Source organism: Xyrauchen texanus, chromosome 5 (assembly GCF_025860055.1).
Source record: "Xyrauchen texanus isolate HMW12.3.18 chromosome 5, RBS_HiC_50CHRs, whole genome shotgun sequence".
In the NCBI taxonomy this organism is placed as follows: Eukaryota; Metazoa; Chordata; class Actinopteri; order Cypriniformes; family Catostomidae; genus Xyrauchen; species Xyrauchen texanus.
Window position 1 is genome coordinate 53,207,132 of NC_068280.1, and position 16,647 is coordinate 53,223,778.

Consider the following 16,647-nt stretch of genomic DNA (forward strand, 5'->3'; position numbering starts at 1 on the left):
ATCACTGTTTGGTCGACTCTTCCCTCTTTTTGTGGCAGGAATTGATGTATTTCTCTCTCTCTCACTCGCTCTCTCTCTCTCTCTGATAGGCCAATTTCAAAGAATCGTACATGGCCGCATTCTACGATTACTTCAATGAACAAAAATATGCTGACGCGGTGAAAAACGTGAGGATTTTTCATTTATCATTATACAGTATATCGTTTTATAGTAACACTTTATAATAAGTTCTATTCGTCAACATTATTGAATGCAGTACGTATCACAAACTAACAATGAACAATATTTCCTCAATGCATTTATTCATTTATTTGCTGATGTTAATGTATCAAAATACCAAAAAACAATTATCTAACCATGTTATCATTTTGTTTTGTTGTTTTCATCATTTATGATACAAATATATGTCTGTATGTTGCAGTAGATGTATTCTACATTCATTATTATACATTAAATGACACTTAATGTCGCTGCATCAGACAGTAAATATAAATGTCATTTATTTGTTTGATGTATTTTAGTTTCTGGATCTGATTTCATCTTCGGGTCGTTGGGATGAGAGGAGTATCGAGACTCCCATCATGCTGAAGGAGGGGTGAGACACTCGTACAACACTTCTCTTTACATGTCACCTGACGTCATGGCATGTTTATTAGCGTGTTTGTGTTAGGACTCTTCAGCATGTGTGTGTTTGTGTTTCTCTGCTGGACGCAGGAGCATTAAACTCGTTATTAAGAGATTTGATGCAAAACGTTCCGGCAGGTAAGACACACCTGTGACCTTTGACCCTCAGTATGACCTCCTCGCCCTCTTTATAGCCTCCTAGAATCATTGTGATTCATTCAAAACCTCAGTCCTTCCCTGTTAGTGAGCACAGAAACTGTCACCCTGTGTAACATGCTGCTGTCATACACCCTCTCTAGTGTCCGACCGATGTTTAGTGGCCATTGCTGATATTTATAGAGCGACTGATGGCCGTTATAATGCTGATATATATATATACATCGTTCTTTCAACTGAATTTAAACAATCAACTTAGTCCCCTCTTAGGTTCCCTCGCAATAGATTTGCATTTCCTCGCAATACTTTTGGGTTCCCTCGGATCCCTCGCAATAGTTTTGGGTTCATTCGCAATAGTTTTGGGTTCCCTCGGTTCCCTCGCAATAGTTTTGGGTTCATTCACAATAGTTTTGGGTTCCCTCGTAATAGTTTTGGGTTCATTCACAATAGTTTTGGGTTCCCTCGGTTCCCACGCAATAGTTTTGCATTCATTCACAATAGTTTTGGGTTCATTCACAATAGTTTTGGGTTCCCTCGCAATAGTTTTGGGTTCATTCACAATAGTTTTGGGTTCCCTCGCTATAGTTTTGGGTTCCCTCGCAATAGTTTTGGGTTCCCTCGTAATAGTTTTGGGTTCCCTCGTAATAGTTTTGGGTTCATTCACAATAGTTTTGGGTTCCCTCGCTATAGTTTTGGGTTCCCTCGCTATAGTTTTGGGTTCCCACGCAATAGTTTTGGGTTCCCTCGTAATAGTTTTGGGTTCATTCACAATCGTTTTGGGTTCCCTCGCTATAGTTTTGGGTTCCCTCGCAATAGTTTTGGGTTCATTCACAATAGTTTTGGGTTCATTCACAATAGTTTTGGGTTCATTCACAATAGTTTTGGGTTCCCTCGGTTCCCTCGCAATAGTTTTGCATTCATTCACAATAGTTTTGGGTTCCCTCGGATCCCTCGCAATAGTTTTGGGTTCATTCACAATAGTTTTGGGTTCATTCGCAATAGTTTTGGGTTCCCTCGGTTCCCTCGCAATAGTTTTGGGTTCATTCACAATAGTTTTGGGTTCCCTCGGTTCCCTCGTAATAGTTTTGGGTTCATTCACAATAGTTTTGGGTTCCCTCGGTTCCACGCAATAGTTTTGCATTCATTCACAATAGTTTTGGGTTCATTCGCAATAGTTTTGCATTCATTCACAATAGTTTTGGGTTCCCTCGGTTCCCACGCAATAGTTTTGCATTCATTCACAATAGTTTTGGGTTCCCTCACAATAGTTTTGCATTCATTCACAATAGTTTTGGGTTCATTCACAATAGTTTTGGGTTCCCTCGCTATAGTTTTGGGTTCCCTCGCAATAGTTTTGGGTTCATTCACAATAGTTTTGGGTTCCTCATAATAGTTTTATGCTCATTCACACTAGTTTTGGGTTCCTCACTAATAGTTTTGGGTTCATTCACAATAGTTTTGGGTTCCCTCGCTATAGTTTTGGGTTCCCTCGCAATAGTTTTGGGTTCATTCACAATAGTTTTGGGTTCCCTCGCAATAGTTTTGCGTTCATTCACACTAGTTTTGGGTTCCCTCGCAATAGTTTTGGGTTCATTCACAATAGTTTTGGGTTCCCTTGCAATAGTTTTGGGTTCATTCACAATAGTTTTGGGTTCCCTCGTAATAGTTTTGGGTTCATTCACAATAGTTTTGGGTTCCCTCGGTTCCCACGCAATAGTTTTGCATTCATTCACAATAGTTTTGGGTTCATTCACAATAGTTTTGGGTTCCCTCGCAATAGTTTTGGGTTCATTCACAATAGTTTTGGGTTCCCTCGCTATAGTTTTGGGTTCCCTCGCAATAGTTTTGGGTTCCCTCGTAATAGTTTTGGGTTCCCTCGTAATAGTTTTGGGTTCATTCACAATAGTTTTGGGTTCCCTCGCTATAGTTTTGGGTTCCCTCGCTATAGTTTTGGGTTCCCACGTAATAGTTTTGGGTTCCCTCGTAATAGTTTTGGGTTCATTCACAATCGTTTTGGGTTCCCTCGCTATAGTTTTGGGTTCCCTCGCAATAGTTTTGGGTTCATTCACAATAGTTTTGGGTTCATTCACAATAGTTTTGGGTTCATTCACAATAGTTTTGGGTTCCCTCGGTTCCCTCGCAATAGTTTTGCATTCATTCACAATAGTTTTGGGTTCCCTCGGATCCTCACTAATAGTTTTGGGTTCATTCACAATAGTTTTGGGTTCATTCGCAATAGTTTTGGGTTCCCTCGGTTCCCTCGCAATAGTTTTGGGTTCATTCACAATAGTTTTGGGTTCCCTCGGTTCCCTCGTAATAGTTTTGGGTTCATTCACAATAGTTTTGGGTTCCCTCGGTTCCACGCAATAGTTTTGCATTCATTCACAATAGTTTTGGGTTCATTCGCAATAGTTTTGCATTCATTCACAATAGTTTTGGGTTCCCTCGGTTCCCACGCAATAGTTTTGCATTCATTCACAATAGTTTTGGGTTCCCTCACAATAGTTTTGCATTCATTCACAATAGTTTTGGGTTCATTCACAATAGTTTTGGGTTCCCTCGCTATAGTTTTGGGTTCCCTCGCAATAGTTTTGGGTTCATTCACAATAGTTTTGGGTTCCCTCGCAATAGTTTTGCGTTCATTCACACTAGTTTTGGGTTCCCTCGCAATAGTTTTGGGTTCATTCACAATAGTTTTGGGTTCCCTCGCTATAGTTTTGGGTTCCCTCGCAATAGTTTTGGGTTCATTCACAATAGTTTTGGGTTCCCTCGCAATAGTTTTGCGTTCATTCACACTAGTTTTGGGTTCCCTCGCAATAGTTTTGGGTTCATTCACAATAGTTTTGGGTTCCCTTGCAATAGTTTTGCGTTCATTCACACTAGTTTTGGGTTCCCTCACAATAGTTTTGGGTTCCCTCGCAATAGTTTTGCGTTCATTCACAATAGTTTTGGGTTCCCTCATAATAGTTTTGGGTTCCCTCGCAATAGTTTTGGGCTCCCTCGCAATAGTTTTGGGTTCCCTTGCAATAGTTTTGCGTTCATTCACACTAGTTTTGGGTTCCCTCACAATAGTTTTGGGTTCCCTCGCAATAGTTTTGGGTTCATTCGCAATAGTTTTGCGTTCATTCACAATAGTTTTGGGTTCCCTCGCAATAGTTTTGCATTCATTCACACTAGTTTTGGGTTCCCTCACAATAGTTTTGGGTTCCCTCGCAATAGTTTTGCGTTCATTCACAATAGTTTTGGGTTCCCTCGCAATAGTTTTGGGTTCCCTCTCAATAGTTTTGCGTTCATTCACAATAGTTTTGGGTTCATTCGCAATAGTTTTGGGTTCATTCACAATAGTTTTGGGTTCCCTCGCAATAGTTTTGCGTTCATTCACAATAGTTTTGGGTTCCCTCGCAATAGTTTTGTGTTCATTCACAATAGTTTTGGGTTCATTCGCAATAGTTTTGGGTTCATTCACAATAGTTTTGGGTTCCCTCGCAATAGTTTTGGGTTCATTCACAATAGTTTTGGGTTCCCTCGCAATAGTTTTGCGTTCATTCACAATAGTTTTGGGTTCATTCACAATAGTTTTGGGTTCCCTCGCAATAGTTTTGGGTTCCCTCGTAATAGTTTTGGGTTCCCTCGTAATAGTTTTGCGTTCATTCACAATAGTTTTGGGTTCATTCACAATAGTTTTGGGTTCCCTCGTAATAGTTTTGCGTTCATTCACAATAGTTTTGTGTTCATTCACAATAGTTTTGGGTTCCCTCGCAATAGTTTTGCATTCATTCACAATAGTTTTGGGTTCCCTCACAATAGTTTTGGGTTCCCTCGTAATAGTTTTGGGTTCATTCACAATAGTTTTGGGTTCCCTCACAATAGTTTTGGGTTCCCTCGTAATAGTTTTGCGTTCATTCACAATAGTTTTGGGTTCATTCACAATAGTTTTGGGTTCCCTCGTAATAGTTTTGCGTTCATTCACAATAGTTTTGTGTTCATTCACAATAGTTTTGGGTTCCCTTGCAATAGTTTTGCGTTCATTCACAATAGTTTTGGGTTCCCTTGCAATAGTTTTGCGTTCATTCACAATAGTTTTGGGTTCCTTCGTAATAGTTTTGCGTTCATTCACAATAGTTTTGGGTTCCTTCGTAATAGTTTTGCGTTCATTCACAATAGTTTTGGGTTCCCTCGCAATAGTTTTGAGTTCCCTCGCAATAGTTTTGCGTTCATTCACAATAGTTTTGGGTTCCCTCGCAATAGTTTTGTGTTCATTCACAATAGTTTTGGGTTCCTTCGTAATAGTTTTGCGTTCATTCACAATAGTTTTGGGTTCCCTCGCTATAGTTTTGGGTTGCCTCGCAATAGTTTTGGGTTCCCTCGCAATAGTTTTGCGTTCATTCACAATAGTTTTGGGTTCCCTCGCAATAGTTTTGGGTTCCCTCGCAATAGTTTTGCGTTCATTCACAATAGTTTTGGGTTCATTCACAAGTTTTGAGTTCCCTCGCAATAGTTTTGCGTTCATTCACAATAGTTTTGGGTTCCCTCGCAATAGTTTTGCGTTCATTCACAATAGTTTTGGGTTCCCTCGCAATAGTTTTGGGTTCATTCACAATAGTTTTGGGTTCCCTCGCAATAGTTTTGCGTTCATTCACAATAGTTTTGAGTTCCCTCGCAATAGTTTTGCGTTCATTCACAATAGTTTTGGGGTTCCCTCGCTATAGTTTTGGATTCCCTCGCAATAGTTTTGCGTTCATTCGCAATAGTTTTGGGTTCCCTCGCTATAGTTTTGGGTTCCCTCGCAATAGTTTTGGGTTCATTCACAATAGTTTTGGGTTCCCTTGCAATAGTTTTGCGTTCATTCACAATAGTTTTGTGTTCCCTCGCAATAGTTTTGTTCATTCACAATAGTTTTGGGTTCCCTTGCAATAGTTTTGTTCATTCACAATAGTTTTGGGTTCCCTCGCAATAGTTTTGCGTTCATTCACAATAGTTTTGGGTTCCCTCGGTTCCCTCACAATAGTTTTGGGTTCCCTCGCAATAGTTTTGCATTCATTCGCAATACTTTTGGGTTCCCTCGGTTCCCTCGCAATAGTTTTGGGTTCCCTCGCTATAGTTTTGGGTTCATTCACAAGAGTTTTGGGTTCCCTCGCTATAGTTTTGGGTTCCCTCGCAATAGTTTTGTGTTCATTCACAATAGTTCTGGGTTCCCTCGCTATAGTTTTGGGTTCCCTCGCAATAGATTTGGGTTCCCTCGCAATAGTTTTGTGTTCATTCACAATAGTTCTGGGTTCCCTCGCAATAGTTTTGCGTTCCCTCGCAATAGATTTGGGTTCCCTCGCAACAGATTTGGGTTCCCTCGCAATAGTTTTGCGTTCCCTCGCAATAGTTTTGCATTCCTTCGCTATAGATTTGGGTTCCCTCGCAATAAATTTACCATGGTTTTACTACATTAACCATATTTTAACCATGATATTCTTATTGAAATACATTTGTAGGTGTGTTATAGTTATAATACAGGAAAGCGCAAACTATGATAATAAAAATCATTATTTCATTGTTTCATGGTTTTAATATGCAAATACCATAGTTTAACTATGGTAATATTGTGGTAACACTTTAAGTTTACATTTGCTAACATTAGTTAGCAACATTAGTTAACATTAACTAATAATGAATAATACTTTTACAGCATTTATTAATTTGGTTAATGTTAATTTCAACATATGAAAATTTTTCATATTAAAGTTTAGACATTAGTTATTGTACTATAAACTAAAATTAACAATGAAAATTTTTAGTATCTCACATTAACAAAAGATGAATATATACCGTACATGTTTTGTTCATTGTTAGTTAATGATACCTAATCGATTTACTAATGTTAACAAATGCAACCTTAAAATAAAGTGCGACCAATATTGTAGACTATAGTAATGTTTTTTTATAGTAATATTATAGTAACCATGATTGTTGTAGGCTAACCGTATTTTCTTTATTATTATTTAATTTGTATTTAATAATTTTTTATGGGATCCATGGTTTTACTATAGTATAAAGTATCCAGTAACCACAGTTTTACTGTAGATGAACCACGGTTAATCTTGTGGTTACTACAGTTTAACTACAAAATGACACAATTACCCGAACATAACAGGAGATTTAAACACTGTATGTCAAAAGAGTTGATTAATAATATTACCTGTAACAGGATTTAGTGAGTGTACGATTAAGACTGGAGGGAGTTTGAGTGCGTGTTGAGCAGTACCAGCGCTGATGTTCTCTGTTCTCTCTCAGGTTCATGATCAAACGAGCTCAAGGACGAAAACGTTTCGGTCTGAAGAACTTTAAGAAGAGATGGTTTCGTCTCACTAACCATGAGTTCACCTACCATAAAAACAAAGGTAATGCAAAAGGTTTGTCCCATACTCTCATTACAGGTGTGCCAGACGTCTGACGTCACGCTCTTTGTTGTTAACTGTTCAATCAGCTGTCCTCATGCTGAATAAGTTCAAATGAAACAAAATTAGAATTTGGCAACATACACATACTGATCACTCAAATGTTTCCCTTTACATACATATATATATATATACAGTATAAATGCATCCTGTATTTAATGTCACGAAAGTACATTGTTGACATGTTTATGGCATTTATGTCTGTTGTTGTTGTTGTGTATTGTGTGTCCAGGAGAGGGCGCTCTGTGCAGTATCCCTATAGAGAACATCCTGGCTGTAGAAAGACTCGAAGAAGAGTCCTTCAAAATGAAAAACGTAAGAGAAAGTCTGAGATGGCATACTATCCATACTACTCTTAATACTTCTGCCATGTTGGTCTATGAGTAGTATGGTAGTATGCAATATATGTTTGGAATAGTTTACTACCATACTACTCTTATTTACTTCATATTCATATAGAGTAGTGTAGAAAGGTGCTATTCTGAAGTAAGCCAATGAGTCTGACTGAATAGCACACTACTATTTCTGCAGGGTTTAGTATGTTTACTTTGCACAGTATGCACATTTTCTGTATGCACTGCGTGGAATATTGTATCCAACAATTCAATGTGCTCAATTTGAACTTCTATTTCCAGTGTGACAAATTAATGGGAAGGAAAATCAGCTGTGATCTATTTCTTGACTCGTTATTTGAACAAAATATTTAATAAAAAATGCATAAGTGCCATTTTAATTCTGAGATTAAACATTAACATAATGAGGTCATGTGACAATAAAGTTGTTTAGCGACATGCTAGCAACATGCTAAAACATTCTAGCAGCACCTACTGTAGCTAAGTGCTAAAACATGCTAACAATGTGTTAGCAACATGTTAAAACTTGCTAGCAAAACCTAGATAAGGGCTAAACCATGTAATAATGCCTAGCTATGTGATATAACATGTTAGTGACATACTAAAATATGTTAGCAAATCCTAGCCAAGTGCTAAAACATGCTAACAACACCTAGCTAAGTGCTAAAACATGTTAGTAACATGCTAAAACATGATAGCAACTCCTAGCTAAGTGATAATACATGCTTGCAATGCCTAGCTAAGTGCTAAAACATGCCAGTGACATGCTAAAACATGATAGCAACTCCTAGCTAAGTTATAATACATGTTTGCAATGCCTAGCAAAGTGATAAAACATGTTAGCGACATGTGAAAATATGCTAGCAAATCCTAGCTAATTGCTAAAACATGTTAGCAACACCTAGCTAAGTGCTAAAACATGTTAGTGACATGTTAAAACATGATATCAACTCCTAGCTAAGTGATAATACATGCTTGCAATGCCTAGCTAAGTGCTAAAACATGTTAGTGACATGATAGCAACTCCTAGCTAAGTTATAATACATGCTTGCAATGCCCAGCAAAGTGATAAAACATTTTAGCGACATGCTGGCAACACCTGGTTAGCGCAACTTCAAACTTTTGAAACAAGTTTGAACTTTCAAAACTGGTTTAAACTTTCAGACAAGGCTTTTTCAAGCCAACCACAAATGTTTATAACTGCATACTAAATGCATGTCAAAATCACTCAATATAGAACACGTTGTTTTGTGCGTTTATTTGCTGATAAACTGCGCCCGTTATTTATATATATAATATATATATTGTAATGCTTTTATTCTGAATTTAGGAACCGTACAGGGGATGTACAGCACATATATATATATATATATATATATAAAAATTGTATTTACAACACCAATAAGAAAAAATAAATAAAAACACTTACAGATAGCATACTCTTGAACAGCTATCTTTCCAATGAGTCAGTCATTCTTTCTAGTTGAGCTCAATTTTAAATCAATATAAAAAAAAGCCTTAAGTTGCATTTGTGTAAATGAAATTGTCCTCAAAGTCTTAACATTTGTAACATATCATCTGTCACATCAATCCAGGATCCCATTTAAAAACAAAAAGGTGGTTTGAGAAAACAAGTGTTGTTTAGTATATTATGAATATATTTGTTCTTCCAGATGTTCCAGGTCATCCAGCCTGAGAGGGCGCTCTACATCCAGGCCAATAACTGCGTGGAGGCGCGCGACTGGATCGATATTCTGACTAAAGTGAGTCAGTGTAACCGCAAGCGTCTGCGCAAGTATCATCCGTCTGCGTACCTCAACGGACACTGGCTCTGCTGCAAACTGTCGGCAGACACTGCGCCCGGGTGCACGCCCTGCACGGGGTGAGTTAATCACTTTATCTTTGATTTTTTTTTTTACAAAAAATGTGCTAGCATCATGCTAAAAACCTGTTAACATCATACTAATACATGCTAGCTTCGCCTAGCGAAGTGCTCTAACACGCTAAAAACGTGCTAGCATCAAGATAACACATGCTAGCATCACCTAGTGAAGTGCTAAAACATGCTAAAAACGTGCTAGTAACATGATAACACATGCTAGCATCACCTAGAGAAGTACTAAAACATGCTAAAAACATGCTAACATCATGCTAACACTTGTTAGCATTGCCTAGCGAAGTGCTAAAACTTGTTAAAAACATGCTAGAATCGCCTAGTGCTAGAATCGCGAAGTGCTAAAAAATGCTAAAAATGTGCTAGCATCAAGATAACACATGCTAGCATCATCTAGCAAAGTGCTAAAACATAATAAAAATGTGTTAAAATCATACTAACACATGTTAACATTGACTAACCAAGTGTTAAAACATGTTAAAAATGTGCTAGTATCATGCTAACACATGCTAGCATCACCTAGCGAAGTGCTAAAACATTCTTAAAATGTGCTAGCATCATGCTAACACATGCTAGCATCACTTTAACTTTGCTACCTTTCTAAAATCTTGCTAATACAGTAATGTAATGACAGTTAATGTTAGCGTAACAAAGGTTACGACAATGATGGATTGGAATAAGACATGCCCACTTTTCACCATTCAAGCAATTCCTAATGGATATAGTCAAGTTTCACCCTAATTTCTCATTGAATATCCTGTTTCTCTCACACAGTGCTCTTCCTGCAAACATTCAGCTGGACGTGGACGGAGACAGAGAGACTGAGCGGATCTACTCGCTCTACAGCACTTACATGTCTAAACTAGTGAAGATGCAGGGTGAGAGAGAGATAAAGGAGCTCTGTTTACACCTGGTATCTCAGGTGATCTGATCACTAGCGGACAGGCAAGAGACATCGCTTCAGATTTTGCACGGGAGGTCTCTGGTTTCATGATGATGTACATCACTGTTGCTCCCAATAACACGTACACACTCTGAAATGTTTTAAATATGTTGTCTTGGACTTACGCTAATGTCTTGTGTCATTGGACGCAGCATCATATAAACACAATAGTTTGCAGTTACAGATACAAAATGTTGAATTTTACCCATTTTCAGTGGTCAAAAAACAATGTGGGTCACTTTACATACAGCTGATACTTTTAGTTTTTTAAAGAGAAATGTCTGAAGTACAAATAATGTTGAAACTAGAACTGTCTCTGGTTTCCTGCTATCAAAAACCAATTTTGAACAACGTCTGAGTGCCAAAAATACACTAAAATGGTTAAGTTGAATAAATAAAGTTACAGTTCTAGTTTCAGCTTCATTTGTTCTTCAGACATTGCTCTTTAAATACAAGAAGTATCAGCTTTATACAAAGTGACCCACATTTAGTTTTCGACCGTTGAAAATGGTCAAATGATAGCAACTCCTAGCTAAGTGCTAAAACATGCTAGCAACACCTAGCTAAGTGCTAAAACATGCCAGCAACACCTAGCTAAGTGCTAAAACATGCTAGCAACACCTAGCTAAGTGCTAAAATATTCTAGTGACATGCTAAAACATGATAGCAACTCCTAGCTAAGTGATAATACATGCTTGAATGCCTAGCAAATTGCTAAACCATGTTAGTGACATGTTAAAATATGCTAGCAAATCCTAGCTAAGTGCTAAAACTTTTAGCAACACCTAGCTAAGTGCTAAAACATTCTAGTGACATGCTAAAACATGATAGCAACTCCTAGCTAAGTTATAATACATGCTTGAATGCCTAGCAAAGTAATAAAACATGTTAGGGACATGTTAAAACATGCTAGCAACATGCTGGCAACACCTGGTTAGCGCAACTTCAAACTTTTGAAACAAGTTTGCCAACAATTTGAACATGGAGCCACATTGAGAGCCTCATATCTCTGGGACTGAATCATATAGAGCCTTATAAATGAACATACCAATAGAAAAGTTGCTTTTGAATGGGAAATTAAAATAATATCAAGATATCTTCAATACTTCTTGAGTTACAGACACACCAACTTTGAAAAAAGAACACAAAAAGTGTTTTTCCCCATATTTGAACAGTCACCATTGGGATTTAATACAACACGCGTGTCTAAAGGCAACTGATTTTAATAATAGACCTGCCAATCTCTGTGTACAAATAAAATAACGATGCTGACACCTTTTTAATTCTGAAATGTAGGTGGCGCTCTAATGCATTTTATTCCTCACAGATGTGTTCGTCCATAGACATTCGGTCTAATGTTCAGTTCAAGCAGCACCCTTGTTGTTTGCGTCACAATGTGTTTCCTTCGTGTTTCCAAGGACTCTTATTTTGAAGTGTTTTTAGTCCTCTGTCTTCGGTTTCCCCCCGGACTACATTTCCCATAATGCACTGCCCTCATCACTGCCAACTGTTCTCACCATTCCCTCATTAGCCCTCTTTGTCAGTTCTTGTTTGTTGTCATTTGAGTTCACTGATGTTTGATTCACTTTCATCATCTTCATTAAAAGCCTGTAATTAGATCCAGCGTCTCTCATCTCAGCAACAACTCGTTACAGTTTAATGGATTATCTCGGCCTCTGAGTGGACTACAAGCTCAATCTAGGTGTCAATAGAAAGATCCTCCCCTTTGCAATGATGTATATTTTAACATCAATTGTCGATAACATGTATTTCTGATCATTTGTTGTATTAGCGCTACAAAATTAACTTAATAGTAACAGTCCTGATGGATTAGTGTTCACCACAAATGCAGTGTCTTCACCTGGAGTGTTTGTGATCAGATCACCTGAGATGGATGTTAATACCTGGTGTAAAGGGTACAAACACACTCAATAGATGCTAACACAGACTGGTGAAAAGTTACATTGATGGACTGCTAAAGATTTTCCATCCAACCCAGTGACACTAGAAGGTTAACTAGGCATGATAGTTTGATTCTAGCGTGATACTTTGTAAACTGTCTCTCTCTGTGTATGTCAGAGGCGTGTGGCAGTAGATCCGTGTATGACGGCCCTGAGCAGGAGGAATACTCCACGTTTGTCATCGATGATCCTCAGGAAACGTATAAAACTCTAAGACTCGTCATCTCAGCCGTACAGACACTGGAACAGCAGCACACGCAGTACAAACGAGACAAATTCAGGAAAACCAAGTATGGCAGCCAGTGAGTATCAGTCAAGACTTTACTACACGCACTTATTTACTACTATGTCACCGTGGAGAGAACCACATTATAGCGACCACGAGGAGGTTACCCCATGTGACTCTACTCTCCCTAGCAACCGGGCAAATTTGGTTACCTGACAAGAGAGACTCTACCCTCCGTAGCAACTGGCCCAATTTGGTTACCCCATGTGACTCTACCCTCCCTAGCAACCGGCCCAATTTGTTTACCCCATGTGACTCTACCCTCCCTAGCAACCGGCCCAATTTGGTTACCCCATGTGACTCTACCCTCCCTAGCAACCGGCCCAATTTGGTTACCCCATGTGACTCTACCCTCCCTAGCAACCGGCCCAATTTGGTTACCCCATGTGACTCTACCCTCCCTAGCAACCGGCCCAATTTGGTTACCCCATGTGTATCTACCCTCCCTAGCAACCGGGCCAATTTGGTTACCCCATGTGACTCTACCCTCCCTAGCAACCGGCCCAATTTGGTTACCCCATGTGTATCTACCCTCCCTAGCAACCGTGCCAATTTGGTTACCCCATGTGACTCTACCCTCCCTAGCAACCGCCCAATTTGGTTACCCCATGTGACTCTACCCTCCCTAGAAACCGCCCAATTGGTTACCCCATGTGACTATACCCTCCTAGCAACCGCCCAATTTGGTTACCCCATGTGACTCTACCCTCCCTAGCAACCGGCCCAATTTGGTTACCCCATGTGTCTCTACCCTCCCTAGCAACCGGCCCAATTTGGTAACCCCATGTGACTCTACCCTCCCTAGCAACCGGGCCAATTTTACCATCTGTTTGTTTTATAGATACAGTTATGAAACAAATCATTCAAAATTGTATTATTATTTATTAGTTATTATTGGGATTTCAATAGGTTTTTAAATGTATTTGTTCAGGTTTTAAATAGATTTGAAATGTGATTTTTGACCATGAGAAAAGCCCTAGAATGTTCCATCACTAATAGAAACTGTTCCTAGAAGTATATACGTTGCAATGCAGAAGAGATGAACACTTTAATAATTAAGAAGTATCAGTAAAATAAAATAATTATGATGATTTTTATATATGAGTATAATCTATCTGGTGTTTTGTGTCGTTTTAGGGAGCATCCAATCGGTGATCAGAGTTTCAAGTGCTACATTCGCCAACAGTCCGAAAGCTCCACCTACTCCATCTGACCACACCCAGTGATGAGCTCCGCCCCGCCTCCACGGCAACAGTCGCACCTCATAAAAGGAAACTCCGAGCTGTGATAGACAGGAAGGAGAAACAAAACAAAAGCTGATCAGCGGTCACGCACTTTATACCTCGCGGCATATTGTAACGTATAAAGACTAGAAGACAGGAAGAGATCCTCTAGCGATGGATTTGAGGCGTTTTTTATAAACTGGTTATTCCATTTGACTTCCAATCTTCAGGACCAAATCTCAACCGGGTTTTTGTCAGTAGAAAGCGTCTCATCGACGCACGTGGCGAGGACCTGAAACTGAATCTGATGACGACTGTAACGACGCTTATAACTCCAAATATTTGATCTGTTTGTTTTCGCCCTTCGTTCAGACGAGTCTCAGTATTTTTTCACCCCTTTGTGAACGTCCCCCCAGTGTGTTACACGTCAGCCAATCATTACGCCGACTGAAGAAGTGCTGTATTGTGGGAAATGTACAGTGTGATGAAGCATGCCAAACTGAGTCATTTCAAGCATGTGGCGTGACACTAAAAGACTTAAAGGTCCAATTGTTTTGAGCATCACTGCTTTCTATTCCAAATCCTGTGATTGTTTATGGTCATTTAACCACTTTAAATATCTGATGACGTCAAGACATTTGTGTCTTTTGTACAGGGTGTATTATATCCTTTAGGACGGCGTTTTGTACTCAGATGCAGGTTATAGAGTGTTTAATGTGGATGTTACTTTTATTTCATTTTTTAATCTCCAGTTTTATTTCACCCCACAATCAAAACAGTGAAATATGAAATTATTTTCTGCATGATGAAAATGAAGATGTTTGTTGCTCTGTGGCATTATTTCCATGAGAAACGCATTTTACCCTCACAATTGTCAGTACTGTAATGCGAAAAACACCAATTTCTTTAATTATTTATAAATCATTGTAGCATCTTCAGACTTCTTTAATGCTGCTGATTTAAAGAAAAGTGGCTTCGATGTATTTTATTAAGTACTGAGTATTTTGTGGGTATAATGTGTTGATCTTGTGTGAAAATTAAAATCAATGTTCCTAAAAATAAGCTTATTTTCTTCATGCAAAAAATGAGTAATTGCATGACATGCCGATGAATGAATCCAATGAATTGCATAAATAACAATTTCTATGAAAGGCTCTAAATATAGATCATTCAAACTAAATTGTATATAATAATATTTTAAATATTCTCAGCAGGAAACCGATGGAGTGTGTACTCCAGGTAGGGAAGGAGGTATTGCCCCAAGTGAAGGTGGTCAAGTACCTCGGGGTGTTGTTCACGAGTGAGGGGACAGTGGAGCGGGAGGTTGGCCGGAGAATCGGGGCAGTGGGGGCGGTATTGCACTCGCTCTATCGCACCGTTGTCACGAAAAGAGAGCTGGAAGGCAAAGCTCTCAATCTATCGGTCAGTTTTCGTTCCTACCCTCACCTATGGTCATGAAGGCTGGGTCATGACCGAAAGAACTAGGTCACGAGTACAAGCGGCCAAAATGGGCTTCCTCAGAAGGGTGGCGGGCTTCTCCCTTAGAGATAGGGTGAGGAGCTCAGTCATCCGTGAGGAGCTCGGAGTAGAGCCGCTGCTCCTTTGCGTCGAAAGGAGTCAGTTGAGGTGGTTTGGGCATCTGGTAAGGATGCCCCCTGGGCGCCTCCCTAGGGAGGTGTTTCAGGCACGTCCAGACCCAGGATTAGGTGGAGAGATTACATCTCCACACTGGCCTGGGAACACCTCGGGGTCCCCCAGTCAGAGCTGGTTAATGTGGATCGGGATAGGGAAGTTTGGCGCCCCCTGCTGGAGCAGCTGCCCCTGCGACCCGACTTCGGATAAGCGGTTGAAGATGGATGGAATATTTTAAATAATTATCAATAAAAATCACGTATATAAAATACATTTAATAATTCAGTTCCATATTTGCACTTTTTGAAACGCATTTCAAAATATATTTTAATTAGATCAAAATATGCCGTATATATATATATATGGGTGAAATACTCATCCTTTCAGGCTTTCTTGTCCAAAATCATTTCTTGTGTGTTTCTGTTCTCATGCAGTTATTGATGTATTTATTTGTTTACGAGGTCTTGATGTTCTTACGACTGTAACTCATTCAGTGATGCATGTTTTAATGGTAATATATTGATCATCTTTAATACAGCTCATAGTTTCCCCACAAAATGGATAACTATTTATTTTTATATCACAGAGTAATACTTTTGTGAGACGCAGAGTATGAAGTATGCAATAATGCCACTGATTAGTAACTTCCTGTTTATGATCGATGGTTCAGTAATTGATGGAGGAACTTTGATCAAACAGAAACCTTAAAAAGTGAGACAACGATGTATTTTGTATAAAGAGTATTAATGCAAATCTGTGACGTGTGGAAAATGTTTTCTCTTTTTGTCCAAATGAATGCAATAGCAAAGTGATCTGTGTTCGCCTTTTTATTCTGAATAATTAATTCATATATTAAATAATTCAATAATTATGTTATTTATTCATGTTTGCCTGTTAGTAAAACAGGATCAAATTTTTTGATTTGTTGTCAATAACTTATCAGGGCTTATGCATTAACTAACTTTTAATGAATCATATTTGCACTTTTCAAAAACTAATTTCAAAAATATTTTAATTGGAATAAAAATCACAGTTTGCTGTGAAAAACATGAATCCATTCAAATGGGAAAAATGGAGATTAAATGTCTGAATTCAGTATTTATCTAAGACAATATCTTCTTTAATACTT

The 16,647-nt window shown here is 38.8% G+C and overlaps 1 protein-coding gene across 1 annotated transcript; it reads left to right on the forward strand.

The window, feature by feature from the left end:
• The first annotated feature begins 95 nt into the window (after nt 1–95).
• LOC127643673 (ras GTPase-activating protein 3-like) lies at nt 96–16,428 on the forward strand. Its single transcript, XM_052126484.1, has 9 exons — nt 96–167; nt 522–595; nt 715–762; nt 7,063–7,169; nt 7,459–7,541; nt 9,253–9,461; nt 10,248–10,351; nt 12,496–12,679; nt 13,801–16,428. Exons 1-9 carry the CDS (start codon nt 111–113, stop codon nt 13,874–13,876), a joined length of 942 nt encoding a protein of 313 aa, XP_051982444.1. The 5' UTR covers nt 96–110; the 3' UTR covers nt 13,877–16,428.
• The last annotated feature ends 219 nt before the right edge of the window (nt 16,429–16,647 follow it).

Bases quoted from the DNA above. Each gene is read 5' to 3' on its own strand.
- LOC127643673 (XM_052126484.1), top strand. From the start codon at position 111: ATGGCCGCATTCTACGATTACTTCAATGAACAAAAATATGCTGACGCG. The intron at 7,542-9,252 runs GTAAGAGAAAGT...TTGTTCTTCCAG, and splicing joins AGTCCTTCAAAATGAAAAAC to ATGTTCCAGGTCATCCAGCC. The intron at 9,462-10,247 runs GTGAGTTAATCA...TCTCTCACACAG, and splicing joins GGGTGCACGCCCTGCACGGG to TGCTCTTCCTGCAAACATTC.